The sequence below is a fragment of the Cryptomeria japonica genome, chromosome 3 (assembly GCF_030272615.1).
Source record: "Cryptomeria japonica chromosome 3, Sugi_1.0, whole genome shotgun sequence".
Classification (NCBI taxonomy): domain Eukaryota; kingdom Viridiplantae; phylum Streptophyta; class Pinopsida; order Cupressales; family Cupressaceae; genus Cryptomeria; species Cryptomeria japonica.
The window spans coordinates 196,380,942-196,398,036 of NC_081407.1; the positions used below are offsets into that span (position 1 = coordinate 196,380,942).

The 17,095-nt window shown below is 35.4% G+C and overlaps 1 protein-coding gene across 3 annotated transcripts; it reads left to right on the top strand.

Moving 5' to 3' along the window:
- Nucleotides 1–410: 410 nt before the first annotated feature.
- On the top strand, nt 411–13,775 carry LOC131061602 (probable receptor-like protein kinase At2g42960). Of its 3 annotated transcripts, none has more exons than XM_057995373.2 (9): nt 411–1,281; nt 1,425–1,534; nt 2,297–2,955; nt 3,098–3,202; nt 3,365–3,487; nt 3,682–3,852; nt 12,407–12,536; nt 12,663–12,872; nt 13,082–13,775. In XM_057995373.2, exons 3-9 carry the CDS (start codon nt 2,309–2,311, stop codon nt 13,202–13,204), a joined length of 1,509 nt encoding a protein of 502 aa, XP_057851356.1. In that variant the 5' UTR covers nt 411–1,281; nt 1,425–1,534; nt 2,297–2,308; the 3' UTR covers nt 13,205–13,775. The 3 variants fall into 3 exon arrangements, with proteins under 3 accessions (XP_057851356.1, XP_057851355.1, XP_057851354.1); XM_057995372.2 differs by lacking the exon at nt 1,425–1,534 and having other exon boundaries at nt 412–1,041; nt 1,139–1,281; XM_057995371.2 differs by lacking the exon at nt 1,425–1,534 and having other exon boundaries at nt 412–1,281.
- Nucleotides 13,776–17,095: the final 3,320 nt, after the last annotated feature.

Genomic DNA, 17,095 nt, shown 5'->3' on the forward strand with positions numbered 1-17,095 from the left:
ATTTTTGAAATTAAATATATTATAAGTTTTATATAGATATTTTTGGAATATAAATATTTTAAATTAATAAATTATTAATTTATTAAAATTTTATATTAAAGATTGAAGAGTATCTATTTGTAACTTCATCCTTTGAATATGGTATATATATTCAACAAGTTTATATCATCTCTTTCACCAAAGACCATAGACTATTTAAAAAATATATATTTTATTTATATATCAAAAATTTAATCCAATGCTTACCAGATTTGTTGGCTGTATTCTATATTCCCCCAATGAAATAGAAATTTTTTGACTCCATATTTACTAACCGAGTAATTATACTGTAAGACATACGTACCTAATTCTAACGACAAAGAGTCAAGAAACTTGTTTAACACACGAGATTTTCTCTCTTTTACGGGTTTTACAACCACACCCCATCAATGAGATCCAACGAAGGCTTGGAAGACAAGCACTCCAAGTCAGTTCTACTCAACTTACAATTTAACATATGAATTTATCTCTAAACCAACAAGCTTGATCTTCTATCTCAAGAACACTTATTGATTTCTGCAACAATTTGACTTTGTTGAGTGAATGGAATGAGAGGGCCTTAGCAGTAGCAAACATTTTGTTTTTGAGAACAGTGCAAATGTGCCATGTTTTATGTACTTGCCTGCCACTCAAATTGGATTCATTTCATGCCCTGCCAATCTAACGTCAAATTCGCTCTTGTTGGGTTTTTCTTAAATCTTACTCATGCTTCCCAATTTTTAAGGCTTCGGGTTTCTATCAAATGGGACGGAGGTTTACTTCGTTTTCTGAATTGGGTTGCTTTGAATTCCTTCGATGAAATATTATTCAATGTTTTATTTGTGAAGGCCAGTCTATTCTGTAACCACTGGGGAGCTGGGGATTGCTGTTGCTTGCAGTATACATTACATTACAGGCTAGAAGATTGTGTTGCTGTTAGGCCTGTCCAACTTGGTGGCCCACAGAGAGCTCCATTCTATCTCCCATGAGGCTTCTCCTCAAGTCTAAGGCTGTCCAAGTGAGGTAAAAGAGAGGAAAGGGTCTTCTCATCATTGCTCTAAAATCCAAGGTGTTCTTCTTCACCACGAATCCAAAAACCCATGATTTTGTGCTTCTACAGGGATTCCTGGCAACTGGAGAAGATTGCAACAATTGGATTTTTACCAGGCTTTCAGAATTTTTCCTCAAAAAGAGTAGTTAATGTATGCTGTGCTTGGAAATTCTTTGCTTCCAGGCTGCCCAGCTAGTCCATGTATCTGACTGGTAAGTACACATGCCCAAAATGCATATTATTTGGAATTGCAATGCTCCACCCAAAAAGATTTTGCCCTTTGGTCCTTTCTCTTCCATATTGAGATTAATCCCTAATACCTTGCCTTTAAATATGTATTGGAATTGTTCTTCAGGAGCCCTGCTTGCATAGATGAAATTTGCAACGTGATCTAACACCACCCCTTTTACTATCAAACCCAAACCGATTAATACATTAGCGGCGGTATTTAATTGTAGATTTAAGGTAACGCCTACAGTACCATGTCTAAACTTTACCAATTCTCTTCATTACTTTATCAACTCAATGAATACCGGCAATGCCATCTCTTACTTGAATTACAGGGCTAATATATTTTAAAAACTTTATTCTATTTTTCAGTTTGCTTATATGTTGCATTACTAATTTGGGTACATGCTAGGTCATACGCCTGTTTAAAGCACATATCCTAAACCCTTAATGTTGTCTGTCTGATTGCCGTAGCCAATCCATTTTCAGGGCTGATCATGCTTTCCAAAATAAATGGGAATTTTCGCACCTTGAGGATGAATGTAATATTGAATTCCCAAAAAGGTGTTTTTCATTGCAGCTTTCCAGGAATTTAAATTTAAATTTATCCTATATAGTGTTTCCTGAAAAAAAATAACAGATGTATACAAAGACATTTTTAGCGAAATGATTTACTAACGAAAACAACAATGCAGTTCTGTAGAAACAAGTTAATTTTAGTTTTTCTGTGGGATATTTGAAAGGTTTATGGGATTGGGATTTAAATATTGTGAAGTTCTTATTATATAGTTGTTACTTGCATAGTTTGGTGCACAGCAGATGCAAGCTAGGGTAGTGAGGATTTTGCCACATTAATCTTGGCAATTTTTGCTATATCTTTTATTGTACATCAGGAGGATTCTGTTCTTTGTTTGGTTTTAGGTAGATGTGTCTTGTAAGAGTTTGCATCTACACTGAAAAATATCTGTTCTATTAATTAATTTATTTATTTTCTTGCAGCGGAATTTGAAAATGGCAACTGAAGGGTTCTTGAATGCTGAGTTATCTAAGAAGACATTCATACTTGGGCTGAAATTATGGGTCTTAATTGGCATAGCTGTTGGAGCATTCATTGTGTTAATTCTCTTTATGCTGTCTATATGGCTCACTTCCCGGAGAAAATCAAGGAGAATGCTGGAAAAGATACCTGTGACCCAGATCCCATCAGTTTCAAAGGAGATCAAGGAAGTCAAGGTTGATAGGAAATGGGTTAACAATTTTCCCATTGCAGATGGTCTCCTCCTTACTATTCAGGGAAAGTCTCGTGACAGAGATTCAGATAGGGCTTTGATGCGTAATACAGAGAAAATTAGTCCAGGGGGTTGTATGGGTGAACAAAAGGGTAGAAACCCACAATCAGGAGATGAGGGGAGCTCAGGGACACATTCTATTTATAGAGACTCTTCATCTTATGCAATGAGTACATCCTCACTAATGAGTGGCATGCCTGAAGTTTCACATCTTGGATGGGGTAATTGGTTCACCCTAAGGGACCTTGAGATTGCTACAGATTATTTTGCAAAGGAAAATATATTGGGTGAAGGTGGATATGGAATTGTTTACAAGGGTCAACTTGCAAATGCAACCACAGTCGCAGTTAAGAACCTTTTTAACAATTTGTAAGTTTAATCGTCTTTGAATAATGTACTTACGGATTGCATTCTTCATTTTTTAAAATCCTTCTTGTTACAAAGCATCAGTTATCACTCTAGTTTTTGAGTTTTCTTGCCAAGTCATTTGCATTGCTCTGATGTAACATAGAGGCCAAGCCGAGAAAGAATTCAGGGTGGAAGTAGAGGCCATTGGTCGTGTACGACATAAAAATCTTGTCAGACTGCTTGGATATTGTGTAGAAGGAACTCACAGGTATGAACTAAACACCTACAATTTTCATTGGCACAATTTCTTTATCTTTATGAAATTAAAATATGACAAGCAACAAATTTATAATGTGTTTTTACACCCTTTCTCAATCTTCTATTTTGCATGATTTTCGCTACTTAATTTTTTAAACATCAATGCCTATAGGATTTTGGTATATGAGTATGTTGACAATGGCAATTTGGAGCAATGGCTTCATGGAACTATGAGGCAACAAGGCATTCTGACATGGGAGGCGCGCATGAAGATTATCTTTGGAACTGCAAAAGCGTCTGTATCTTGACAATTTATTATATAGATGTTCTCTACTCCCTACATCATTATTATTTTATTGTAAACTGTAGTATTTCAAAGTCTTTTGGATTTGGTTTACTTCGATGCTGTTGCTTTACTGTATTTGTAATTTGCATTTAACTTTCTCATAAATTCAGTGTTCAGAGTGCATCTGACTAGAAAATCTACAGGTTGGCATATTTGCATGAGGCACTGGAGCCAAAGGTTGTTCACAGGGACATTAAAGCGAGCAACATTTTAATAGATCATGACTTCAATGCCAAGGTGTCTGATTTTGGATTAGCAAAGCTTCTTGGGTCAGGAAAGAGCCATGTTACCACAAGAGTAATGGGCACATTTGGGTAAACTATCTGCTTCCATATGCTTCCATTCCTAGGCTTTCAATTATTGGCAATTCATTTGCAGGCAATTTCATTGGCCATTACCCATGAATGAGGTAATCTCTTATATTCCAAGAATTTATTGAAGACTACTATACATCTGCACATGTTCAAAGATACAAAGATGCCTCTTGACCTTTAATCTTGTTGCCACTATGTCTAAGAGGTGATGTGATACTTTCATTTTGCATTAGTTTGCAGTTGAAGAAGTGGTCTCAGTTACCATAATTCAAAACAGGTAAAATTTACCATGGATATTAGATCATGTTGTCTTCCTTCTTGACTGCTGTAGGGAAAAGTGTTTGCTCACCTTAGCTGGCAATATCTCTCCTTAAAGTCACAGGGAGCTCATATAGCCACAGTCTAGGTGTGATGCCTGGCGTTGGTTGACTTACTGTCCAGATGAGGTTTTCATATGTAGGCTAATTAACGCATATAAAGTGAAGGCCAAAATTCACAATGCATAATATTCTAAAAATAAGTGAAAGACTTGATTATCATGGTTCTTTTTATTATTGGTAAGCTTTAGATGTATATTGTAAAATATCTTACGAAACTGCCCACACTGCTACCATATTGTCAAATCTGCATGTAAATGTATAATTCTCACCTGAACCTACCACTTGGTGTATGTCAACGACAAAATTACACTTTTTAGAGATAAACTGGTACTAGGATTTTTTGTCATTCCTCTGTTATAATGGTTGGGTTTGAGATCGGATCAAGGTCAAATTCTTCTTACTTTTTTGCAGATTGCAATCACCTTTTGGTAGTTAATTCCATTGTCTCTTCTGGCACCACAGAGCCTCTTACTTTATTGTTCTATTTGCTAGCTTGTCTGCAACTGCCATTGGAGTCATCATGGATTTGCCATCAAGTTATTTTAATGTTATGCATCTCAACATCTCCAATGTACAATGTTTTTTGTTTCTTTTGCTTGGGATATTATGAACCCAAAATGCTCTTATGAAACTGTTTTCGTATGTGGGGACCAACCTAAATCTTTTAGGCAACCAAATTCTCACCTTCACCATTTATTTAAACTGTAGCTGAAGTCTTTTTCAATCCTGAAATATTCCTCTTTGTTGCACTTTTTTCTGGTTTCTGATTCTCTTGGATCTGTCACCACCCTGGATTATTTATTTGATAGAAGGCTCTGGATTTGAGAAAACTTTTCCCATTTCTTTTAACTATAGCAGGAGGCTTTTCCAAACTTGAAATGTTCTTCTTCATCACCAAATTTTCTTTGCTTTCTCTTGGAACTGTCACCACCCTAGCTTAAGCTTTTATTACAATATTTTTTATCTGTGAGAACCTTCAATATCTTTTTAGGCCAATGGTCATCTTATTGAATGCATTGGGATTAGGAGCATAAATCTCTTTCAATCCTTATAACTTTTAGGTGAAATTTTCTTTTCTACCTTTGGTCTGTGGTAATTTATTATATCCAAGTTTCTTTGCTGCCTTTGGTGTGTGGTAACTCATTACATCCATGTTCCTCTTGAAGCACTTTAACAAATTTGTTATTGAGCCTTTTGCTTGATTCCAATTGTTTTGTTTGGAAGTGCAGAAGGTATCATTTCCATCTTAACTGCAACATTTAATGCCCTTTCTGTTGCTTTTATTGTCAAAACCCCACAACTTGGGATTCTCTTTTTTTTTTTACCTGATCCATTGCCAGCACTTCGTGGATGTCCTCATTTAGTTCACATCTATTCCATTGTCAGTTGTCACCACACTTTGGCGATCTCTGCTTTGTGTTTCGGGAGGCCAAACCTACTCTCTCCTTTCTTCATCTAGCTGGGTAAGTTAGTAATTGTTTGATCTAGGTGGGGTAGCCATATGGTCTGCTGCTTTCCTGGACTCTGCTGGGGATTTCAAGCCCTATGCCTGTTGCTGCAAGGGTAATTGGGATTAATGTGAATCTGCTTGTAGCCTCTGAACTTGACTCCAATACTAGAAGAGCTTTATGGTTCTTTAGGTTTATGAAACACCTTATCTGTATCTGTCTTTGCTCCCTACTTATAACCTCTTTTTCTGAGACTGGCTCAAATTGCTGTATCCATTTTGTACTCGAAAGTACAAATAAATATTATCTTAAAACTTTTGCATCTAATTTTTCCTTATCCCTGCCGTAATATGCATGTTGGATTAAAACTAATACAATACACTTAAAATATTCAATGGAGGGTTTCATAACTGACCATGTCTCTTTTGCTGCTTTTCTTGTTACTGCTTGTGTGGGCACTCTATCAAAAGTATAGACTGCTGTTGCTTTAGGTTTTTCCCAAAAATTAAAATGATTAGACATCTTTACTGAAAGCAAGCTTGCTCTTGCATTCCAATTATGTCCTATTCTCAGTTTTGGATATCCCGGATGCATACTTTGCCCCATATTTGCTCAAAAAGAGTAGCAGGGGAGTAGGGGTTTACATCCTATCTTCTTGGTACCATGCGTTATAGAATTTTCAATTTTCTTATACACCTTTAAATTTTTAATTAGTAAATTACACTGTAATAATTCAATTTTAAGCCCTGAATAAAAATTCTGCTATGCAAATGTTATTCATCTTTTACAATGACCAATCTGCAGTTTAACCACAAATGATACATGTTATATATATTCTAAGTCACCCTGAATCGTGGAACATGTGTGGTATTAGTGTCCAAAATCAATCATTAAAGGGGTTGATACACCTTTAATCAGTAAATTACACTGTAATAATTCAATTTTCAGCCCTGAATATATATATATATATATATATATATAAGACACCCTGAATGGTAGAACATGTGGGGCATTATATATATATATAAGACACCCTGAATGGTAGAACATGTGGGGCATTAGTGTCTAAAATCAATCATTAAAGGAGTTCTACCTTTAACAATATATCTTCTTCACCCAAATTGTGTCTGCCTGTGCACATATCTTCTTTTTTTCATTTAATTCCTCTTTGAATCCTCATTAGCAGAACTGAATACAATGGCAGGGCCTATAATGGTAGTAGAAATATTTTCCCTTGATGGATGTAGATGCGAAACTACTTTGTTTCTCCTTGTTTTGAGACTACCTCATGCTGGTTTGTTTGCCCTTTTGCTTTCCTAGAAGCAAAACCTCCTATAGCTTCTATATCAACCGCTTTATTCTTCCTCCTTGTCTCTTCCCTTACAAATGTGGAAGTCATTGAATCAAGTCGTAAATTAATACTATCAGCCCAGTTAGCTAGAGCAATCGCTGAAGTGTTAAATGAATCTGACAGATTAGCCAATATGGTCGGCATACTATATTTAAGACTTTATCTGATATACCATCCCCAATATCTGCTAACTTAATCATTAGGAATCTAATTAATTATTAGTTTATATGGGAATTAATACTTTGTTTCTGACATAAATAACCTGCAAAACTTTCTCTTCAAAAATCATTTGGAGGTTGTATTCTATCCGCTTCACCTTTTCCTAAACTGTATTAGAGATCTTTACATGTATCACTTACAAGCACCTGAAGATCCTTTAGACAGGGCACAATGGTGAATAAGGGATTTCAAAACCATTTGATCCTATTTAAAGGGTGCATTAGGATATAATGGTATGGGACATGATGCATCTACAAATATCCATAAATTTGTTTCGAAAAGGATGATTTTTATTTTATTCTTTACATAGAACAGTAAAAGACTTTCTGACAAAAATTCTCCTTGACATGTTTTGAAGAGCATCACCATCTTTATTTTTGAGTGCCTAACAGAGTTTTCACAACCTCCCCTTTATGGTTCTATTTTCTTGTCACTCTGTTATGCTGGTTGTGACTTCCCTTTCCTGAAGTTAAATCACAAATTAAGATCTGTTTGAATTTGTCAAACTGCTGAAATAAATGTTAAAAGGAGTAGGAAGAACAAGAAAGAAAGACAGACGTTTGATTTGATTCAGATCCCTATCCTTCAAGTGATTTTGTTCATCAGTGGCAGTGCTCTTTCCTCAATGTTTATTAATTATTTACCAACTCAGGCAGGTTGATATCTTTTTGCACACAATGTTCTCTAATACCATGCCATAATCTTATTTGTCTGCAACATAAAATGAAGAATAACATACATTATTAACATCATTCTAGAGAAAAATTAGAAAACTCAATTCTTTTCATTGTTGTTATGCTTGAGATTTATAAACTGAGTTATCCTATATCGAACTCCATACAGAACTGCTCTAGCTACTTCCATATTGGCAGACCTACATGGATGCCCACAGACAGATGTATGGTAGTCCCCTTGCCTTAAATATCATTTGCTCATATATATTAAATATTATAAGCGTTAGGCTTTTGCTTGAACATGTTAACCTCTTTACTTCAGTTTGCTTCTGGAAGGCAACAAGAAAAATTAGAAAACTCAATTCTTTTCATTGTTGTTATGGTTGAGATTTACATACTGAGTTATCCTATAAAACTATTATAACTCCATCCGGATCTGCTCTAGCTACTTCCATATTGGCAGACCTACATGGATGCCCACAGATAGATATGTAGTAATCACCTTACATTAAATATCACTTACTCATATATCCTAAATAGTACAAGCCTTAGGTTTTTGCTTGAACATGCTGACCTTTTTTCTTCAGATTGCTTCTGGAAGGCTGCTAGAAAAATTACAAAACTCATTTCTTTTCATTGTAGTTATGCTTGAGATTTACAAACTGAGCTATCCCATGAAACTGTCCGAACTCCATACAGAATTGCTCTAGCTACTTCCGTATCGGCAGATCTACATGGATGCCGACAGATAGGTATGGCAATCACTTAACATTAAATCTGACGAATATGAATGTTTGCGAGGAAATGTGTGACATTGATAAGTAAGCTTGCACTTCTTATAGTGCTTGTGAGCTTTGCAGCCTTCTTTTGTAAATGGATTGCAGCCATATTGGCGGGTCTCCGTGAATAGAGGAGCAAGACACTTTGCTTGATTTTTGGTAAATTTTTTATAGTAATTAGCATTATTGATAAACTGGAGGACATGATCTCTAGCATATTGGATTGAATCAGAAATGACAGTGGATTTATCAGTGAGATCTTGGATTTTCATATCATACATGACTTTATCAAAGATGTTATATGGAAGGCCTTCATGGTATTTGGTTTTAGCAAACTCATGGTGTGCTTCATCAAGTTCATATATTAATATCCTAAAATTATCAGAATATTCTTTAAAATCTTTGAGATCACAACACTTCATTTGGAGGATAGTTTGCATCTGGCACTCACGTCTGCAAGTAGTTTCAAGAGCAAATTCATCAACTAGAAGATCTAGGAATAGTTTGATAGGATCTTCTCGAACTTGGTGAGGAGTTCCATTAGGGCCTTCTAATATTCTCCAGTTTGAATGCACTTGAGCATCCTTTCTTCATTAGATTTATTATGCCACCAGTTAAATTTTATGCCCCAAAGATACTGGACAACTAATCTGTATCATTTTTTGACGATCCAGTTAGTTCTCCAATAATAGAAAAGTGTTAATCCATGCCTGGTGATACCTGCTTGGATCACATATGTGATCAATATCTAAATACCATGGTTGTATAGGAAATGTTCCTTGAATGACAGATACAGAAGCATGACTTATTCTTTTGGCTACCTTTTTATGGCCAATGAGGGTTTGTAAGGTATCTCAGCAGTTGTAGGAACAAGTGACATATATGGACTTTTAGTTAGATTGGGATTTTTTGGACTCAGCAACTGAATTATGGATATTATATACGTATTGCTTGTTTTAGCAAAATTAGTAGAAATATGGTCTACAGCATTTCTGATATACAAAACATCACTGCATAGATCATTAAAATTCTGCTGGAAACATTCACAAAATCTAGAAAGATAATTACTCTGCTTGTAATCATAAGTGGCTTCTTTTTCATCTGGCTTAGATGGCTGAAATGTATATTGAAACGTAGTAACAGAGCCATCTGCAATTTTACATGAACCTTTTACAGGGAAACGTCTTGTTCTTTGTACTATTCTAGAGTTTCAGCTCTAGAACGGGTTTGAACCATACCACAAAAGGGATGATTTCTCAGTATCCTTTTTCCCTTGTCTTTAGCTTCATGTTTCCTAGAAGGATTTGGGCCCTGGTTAATTGGTTCATCTTCAACCTCAACATAAAGTTGGGCTTTCTCCCTGCTAGAAGAACTACTGAGAGGTTTTGTAAAATGGAAAGAATCTTAGAAAGGATTGACAGAGAAATTTCTATTTGAAAGATTGCAGGGTAAAACATTAATCTGGTTTCCTTGGAAATTATGTACGGGCCTTGTAGCTTCGAGAAGTCTTGGGGCTACATGTTGCATCCAGTTGAGTTTCCACCCTGCTGGGATCTCAATGGTATTTATATGGCCTTTTTATTGCTAAACTTTACCATTGCTAGTTTTGGTTTAAGGCAGATTTTCTAAAAGCTTAGGATTATTTGTATTCGTCATGGAATACAAAACTTGAATCTGGACTGAAGCGTATTTAAACTTGCCAAATATATCCAACCCATATAATGAAGAAAATACACCCCAACAGTGTAAAGAACCATACTTGACTTTTGCACAACCTTGATCTCATGCAGCAACAGTAAGATTTGGATAATAATTAAAGCAGACTGAATTCCTAGTCTAGACAAACTAGACAATTGGCAGGCATGTTCATACAAGAATTGTTTTCGATCACACAGAGACAAATAAGAGACTGGTTGTATATTTACAGGGACACATGATCCTATATGAACTTGTTAGCTCCAAAGTGGACAAATTTCACATACTTATGTTTTTTGATATATTCAATCTCATCAGGAGGGAAAACAGACAACATTTTTGTTTGGAATGCCTATGTGGGGTCATATTCTAAGGTTAACTCTATGACTTTTATGACTTTAATGCGAGGGATAACAAATTTCTTAAAACTAGACCTTGAAACTAGATTTTTCAAAGGATTAGGGTGTAACACAATTTTACGATATACAGAATCAGCTTTAAACACACAGGAGGTTTATGAGAACTTACAGATCTTGAGTCAATATCTTCAGAAGTATCTATATCAGGAACCACTTCAATCGTTAGTTCCTTTGTAGTAGGTTGGACTGTAGGTAGTTCGTACAAACCTTCAAAACTTGCCTCATTTATACATTCAACACCATCAAATCCAGAGAATCATTGGAATTTGGCCATTGTTTAGGCATAAGTTACTTCGTAGATCTGAAATAAACTTACAGGGTTTTTCAGAGAGAGAAAGAACTAGAGATAACAACCAATCAACAGAGACAAATCACTGACATATAAAAGCTCAAATCTCAACCCAGAGGGAAACCCTACAGTGTTAGAACACTTAGCTCTTTCAGATATAACTTAATTCATTTGACCATATGGCTCTGATACTGTTCTCAGAGGTCACGCAGACTAGGCAGAAACAGTGATGGAGGCTAGAGGCCAAATAATATCATTTACTCCTATATACTAAATAGTATAAGCCTAAGGCTTTTGCTTGACATGTTGACCTCTTTACTTAAGTTTGCTTCTGGAAGACAACCAGATAAATTAGCAGGGAATAAAAGTGTAGGCTTGAAATAAAACATTAGTAATGTGCACACCGTATTGGAACATTTCTGCTATGAAGATGATTAGTACAAGTTCCAACTAAAATAACAACAATGATAACTTGTAAACTGGACCTACTACCTTAGCAAAACTTACCTCTTTTACCCAGAGTTACCAGATACTCATTATCCTGTGTCCGGATACAGATATGATACTCCAGATATAGTCAATACTATATCCAGATGCGTCTATATACGAGCTTATATTTGGGCCATGTCCAATATATCTGGATATGACATCACATTGTCTAGTTTCTTATCCAGTTTACGGTTTAGAAAATAAAAAATAAAAGATTGTTAACAGTTAACAGACGCACGTACCACCACAGACACCAAGCATGATATAACAAAATAAATATTATAAACTAAAATATAGAAACCAATATATATATTTGATACAGTATTGGTTTGCATGCCTCTCTGCTTTTACCACATCTTGGCTATGCTTCTCTATGCATCACCTAGTCATTGTTCTTGTTTAATATTTTTAAACAAATTTTTGCACGTGGATATAATAATTAGCTTGGCAAGAGGCATCTATGGTTGATATTTTGCATGCTTATGTCTTGAAAACATTTATTTTGTTTGTAGTCATTTTAAATCTAAATATCAGATTCAATACCATTAAGGTAATACCATCCTATATCAAGTTTCAAACTTTCAGGTACCTAGATTGCAGTATTCGATAGTGTTATGCAGTCTTATCATCAGTAAATTTTCCTTTTCGGATTGAATCATAGGCATCTTGATACTCTGTCAAACAAACACCTGCTAACCACTTTCTGGGTTTCTTTGAGGTATCAAGTTATGCTTTTAGTTGTATGAAGGTAGCCTCTATAGAAATGCAAAAGATAACCTTAGTTCTTACGTCATTTTATTATTATTTTCAGCTATGTTGCTCCAGAATATGCAAATACGGGGTTGTTAAATGAAAGAAGTGATGTATACAGCTTCGGTGTCCTTCTCCTCGAGGCTATTACTGGAAGAGATCCAGTTGACTATGGTAGACCTGCAGGAGAAGTAGGTGTCTTGATTTTATTATGCCTGTTATATTTGTTGTTTAAGTTTTCCTTGGTGACTAAGAAGCTTTGAAAGGAGAGGTAATTATAGTTTTTGTTGGACTAATTACATGGGTTTATGCTGCAGGTTAACCTTGTCGATTGGTTAAAGATGATGGTAGGAAGTAAACGTGCGGAAGAAGTTTTAGATCCAAGTTTAGAAGTAAGACCATCCACAAGAGCTCTCAAGAAGGCACTTTTGGTTGCATTAAGGTGTGTTGATCCAGAGTCCCACAGGAGACCTAAGATGGGCCAGGTTGTGCATATGCATGAGACAGATGAATTTTTATTTCGAGAGGTACTTTTTGACTGAAAATCTGGCATATATATTAATCAAAACAAGGATAGATACAGATTATCACAGAAAAAAAATATGAATTGTTATCTGCATAAAGGTGTTTTTTTAGATCACTATGGTTCTCTCTTGTTGTGGCATGGAGATGACAAAGAGAGTTTGTGTTTTGTTACGAAGCAGTATAATTCAATTTTAAGAAAATGTGTTCACAGGATCGAAGAAACAGAATCAGTCAGGCCAAAGGCATAGAGGCTGGTAACCAAAAGGGTACAATCCGTCAAGTTCCAAAAGAGGGTACTTCTTCCAAAGCTGGAGGATCAAAAACACAACGATGACTAGATGGAGTGAGAAGATACAAAGAAAATAGTTTGAAGATGCGCATGATTTCAGGCATGATATTAGCCTTGGTTTTGATGATTTGATCGTCTGCCTACATTCTCTTTAGTCACTAGAAATCTTTAAGAAACAAGAAAGCTTTCAGGATTAGAATTCTTTGTTATAGCCACTGCATGAGCACCGTCCAAGTCCTGTTACATTGCTATTGGGGAAGATGATTTTTCTCTCAAATATTGAAAGTTTATTATAGTAAAGAAGGCTACATGATACTGTATGGCCAGGAAGTTGTGTTGATGCGAAAGGAATGGGAAAGGTAATGTCATTATTATCCATAAGATTTAGGTGGAAGTTCAGTGGGCTGAGATGTAAGAGAGCATTTGTTTTCTTAGAAGGATTGGTTCAGCTGAGCACACACCATTTGTAAAGTTGTAGGATTCTTTTCGAGATTTCTTTATTATCGAGAACTTTTTAGGCTTGAGCATTCTATCAATCAATTGTAGAAGATATATTCAAGGTTTGTTCTTTACCTTTTTAATAATTATTTAAAAGCAGCTACATTTTTAAACTACACATCCTTGTTTGTATTGTCTATGATGAGTTCTCAAGTCACAGGACTCATGTTTACTGCAGAAACATCTTTCAGCTTCTCTGCTGTTGAAGACAATAGATTCAGAGGCTCTAGTTATGCTCTTCTATTATCTTAATGTTTGTCTGAAGATTAGAATGGCACAAATTTTCCCTCTTCACTTAAATACTTCATAGTGAACATTCTACAGATGCTTTAGGATTGTTTTCCCTCCCTTTGCATCGTTTGCTGGGTCATGGATCATTTTACAGCATTTCAATTATAAACAGACTTGTAAATTTTATTTGCTAACCATCAAAATTTTGAATTCTCCTCAATCAATTCATTTGTATGCATTATAAATTAATAGCACATCTTAATTTTCGTTCGGCTTGAATGAACACTTTTTTTTGGTTGGTTACTCTGGGCAATTAAGAAAGTGAACAAGGCTGGTTACTCTGGGCGATGAATAAAAATAACAGTAGCTTTCATAAGTGCAATTACTATCTGCCAAGCTACTCTGCTATACATAAAAATATTAAGATTAAGTATGCAATAAGTGCTTAACCTTATCACAATTGGAAAGATAGAATATTAGGATAATGACGTGCTCATCCCTTCTAAACAAACATTGTCTTTAACATTTAGCAAATCTAGATGCTTCTTAACGAACTGTTCTCTTTCCATGTTGCATCTTCAGCTAGCAAATTCCTCCACTTGATCAAGAATTCAGAAATGGCTTTTCTTTTCAAGTGCTTCTCTCATTTCTCTCTTCTTTCCTTACGTTCTAAAATAAACTTTACTTTTTCATATAACTCATGCAGTTTTGATTGGATTAGAAGCTTGTCACCTATTATTTTCTTCAATGCAGGGGACATGAAATATAGGATGAATTCTGGGAGAGGATGGAAGTTCCAACTTATAAGCTAAATTGTTGATTTGGTAGAGAAACTTATAGGAAATACAAAGTTTAGGTGTAAGCTTGATGCTCTCATACTGCTTAAGAGACATTTGTTTGTAAGGGTGCAATTGAAGGAATACCTAATCTCCCTCCTCTAAATGCATTGTGTTGTTGATTTACATGTTGTTTCATCCTGTTCTAAGCCACAATTAAATATTCTTCGAGGATTTGGACTACTTTTTGTGGTGTTGAATATGATCCTTCACTACACAAGCTTTGGGATGGCCTTGTAAATAAGTAGTTGATGGTGGGGAGTATCCATAAAGAGCCTCAAATGGAGTCATCGTTGTTGACGTATGAAATTGTTATACCACCACTCTAACAATGAAATTCATTTGAACCAAGCTTACAAGGGCAATGATGTGTTATACCGCCACTTTGCTAATGAATGCCATATATATTCTTCATGATACTCGTACCACAATATTAGCTTAAATTAGTTTAGAGAATCCACATATATGTGCATACTTAATGAGTCTATCCATAACCAGCAAAATCACTTCGAGGTTATTTAACTTTGGCAACTTAGTAATAAATTCCATTGATATTATCTCCACCATTATGCTAAAATATGCGTATAAGGCATTTGGAAGCCACAATTCCTCTCAATGGCGTTCCTATTCTCTACCTTAAGCTATTCAACATGCTAGCTCCCATTTGATTCAATTGTCATTCATGGCATACTGTTGGGTGGTGTTTCTCCTCCTTTGGCATGTGGTGCTCCCCCATCAAAGTGTGGTGCCTCTTCCCCTTAGACATGAGATCCCTTGGATAGGTTTGACCTTTGTGGTGTCTTGCATTTCATTGTGCCTACATCTTTGCCTAGTGTTGGCTTGCCTTCTACTACTGGTGTCATGTATATTGGTGCCCCCCTTATGATCTCGACTAATGCTATTGGTAACCAAAGCTTTTCTCATATGGCTAGGAATGGTGTTGGTCATTCATTAAGGGAGAAAAATCATCCTATTGTCATGCCAAATCATTTGTGGTGGTGATTTGTGGTTAGGATATAGTGGGAAAAGAGGACTTAAACCAATGTACGTTATGTAAGGGGGCTAAAAACCCCTTCTAAAACCACCTAAAATCCACTTCAAACACTATTGCAAATCTGATTCAAAATCAGCAAACAAAGATTATAAGGAGATCAAATTGATGCAACAAAACTAGGGAAATTGCTATTGAAATTTGCAACATGTTTGCATGATAAAGAGTCAAGCTTATTGGCTTTTCAATTCCACATTACAATCTAATATAAATCTACTCTAAGACCTGCAAATTGATCTTCATAACAGCAACAATGACCTTCATACCGACATTCTTTCTTCTCCCTTGCTCTTCTCACCAAAATTGCACCTATCAAAACTAAACTCTCGCTAAACAAAATTCAACCTGTAATTGCCTTCCTATATATTTCATTTCATTTCATGACATTTCATTTAGAATCCTAGAAGGGGTATGTCCAACTAAGATTTCCACCAATTTTCTCATTGAATTTGAAATTGGGATCTCCTATTGGTTGTACTTACGCCTCTCTTACAACTAGCTAGGCCTTCTGTTGACTCTAGAATAGCAAAACCCAAAACGTACAGTTCCACCTTGGGCGTAAAATTTTGGCATTTACCTACTTGTAATATAGCATTAAATGTGTGTCATAGCCTGTAAGTGGCCCACTCCCAAATCCAGTGCCTAAGTTGGGTAATTGACAATTTACACAGTAAAAGTGGTCGATTTTACATGAAACTTTACCAAATGACAATCACAACTTGCCAAATTATTTAAATAAAATAATTGGGTTATCACAAATATTATTCAACCTTATTCCACCTAAAATGCTAAAAACCAAGCCTTAGCAAATCAAGAATCAAAACACACTCTTTTTGGTTGATGACAATTACCATTGACTGTGGATTTTCCTACATTAGACACCCATGGTAAAAAGGAAATCTTTCTTGAGTCAAACTTGAAACATTTGTAGGTCCTATGCTTGTTTTGGATCCACTTCTCTGCTTTGTCCATTGGAATTTTCTTGTTCTTCACATTTTGCAACTTCATAACATTATTTCCTTTCATCCTCGCCCCTCTTCTATCATTCATGGAATCCAAATTTTCAAATTTGACTTACCACCAATACAAACTATCAAAAGTAGATTACAAAAAAAAGAGTGAATTTGTACCTTCTCAATCAAAGAAATGAAGATCTCCATTACCTCTCTTTCTTTTTTAATTTTTCCCTCTCCTTCTCCATCATGAAATTTCATTGTTTCAATATCTTCTAAAAGACATATTATTGTTGAAACTTGATTTCATAAACTCAAATAAACATTAGTAGAACAATCAAGAGACTCAATTTCCTCATTTCCCAAC

What these genes read in the sequence shown, in the direction of transcription:
- LOC131061602 (XM_057995373.2), top strand. Translation starts at nt 2,309, where the DNA reads ATGGCAACTGAAGGGTTCTTGAATGCTGAGTTATCTAAGAAGACATTC. An exon ending in AAGAACCTTTTTAACAATTT is followed by an intron (nt 2,956 to 3,097) that starts GTAAGTTTAATC and finishes GATGTAACATAG; the next exon opens with AGGCCAAGCCGAGAAAGAAT. An exon ending in TGTGTAGAAGGAACTCACAG is followed by an intron (nt 3,203 to 3,364) that starts GTATGAACTAAA and finishes CAATGCCTATAG; the next exon opens with GATTTTGGTATATGAGTATG.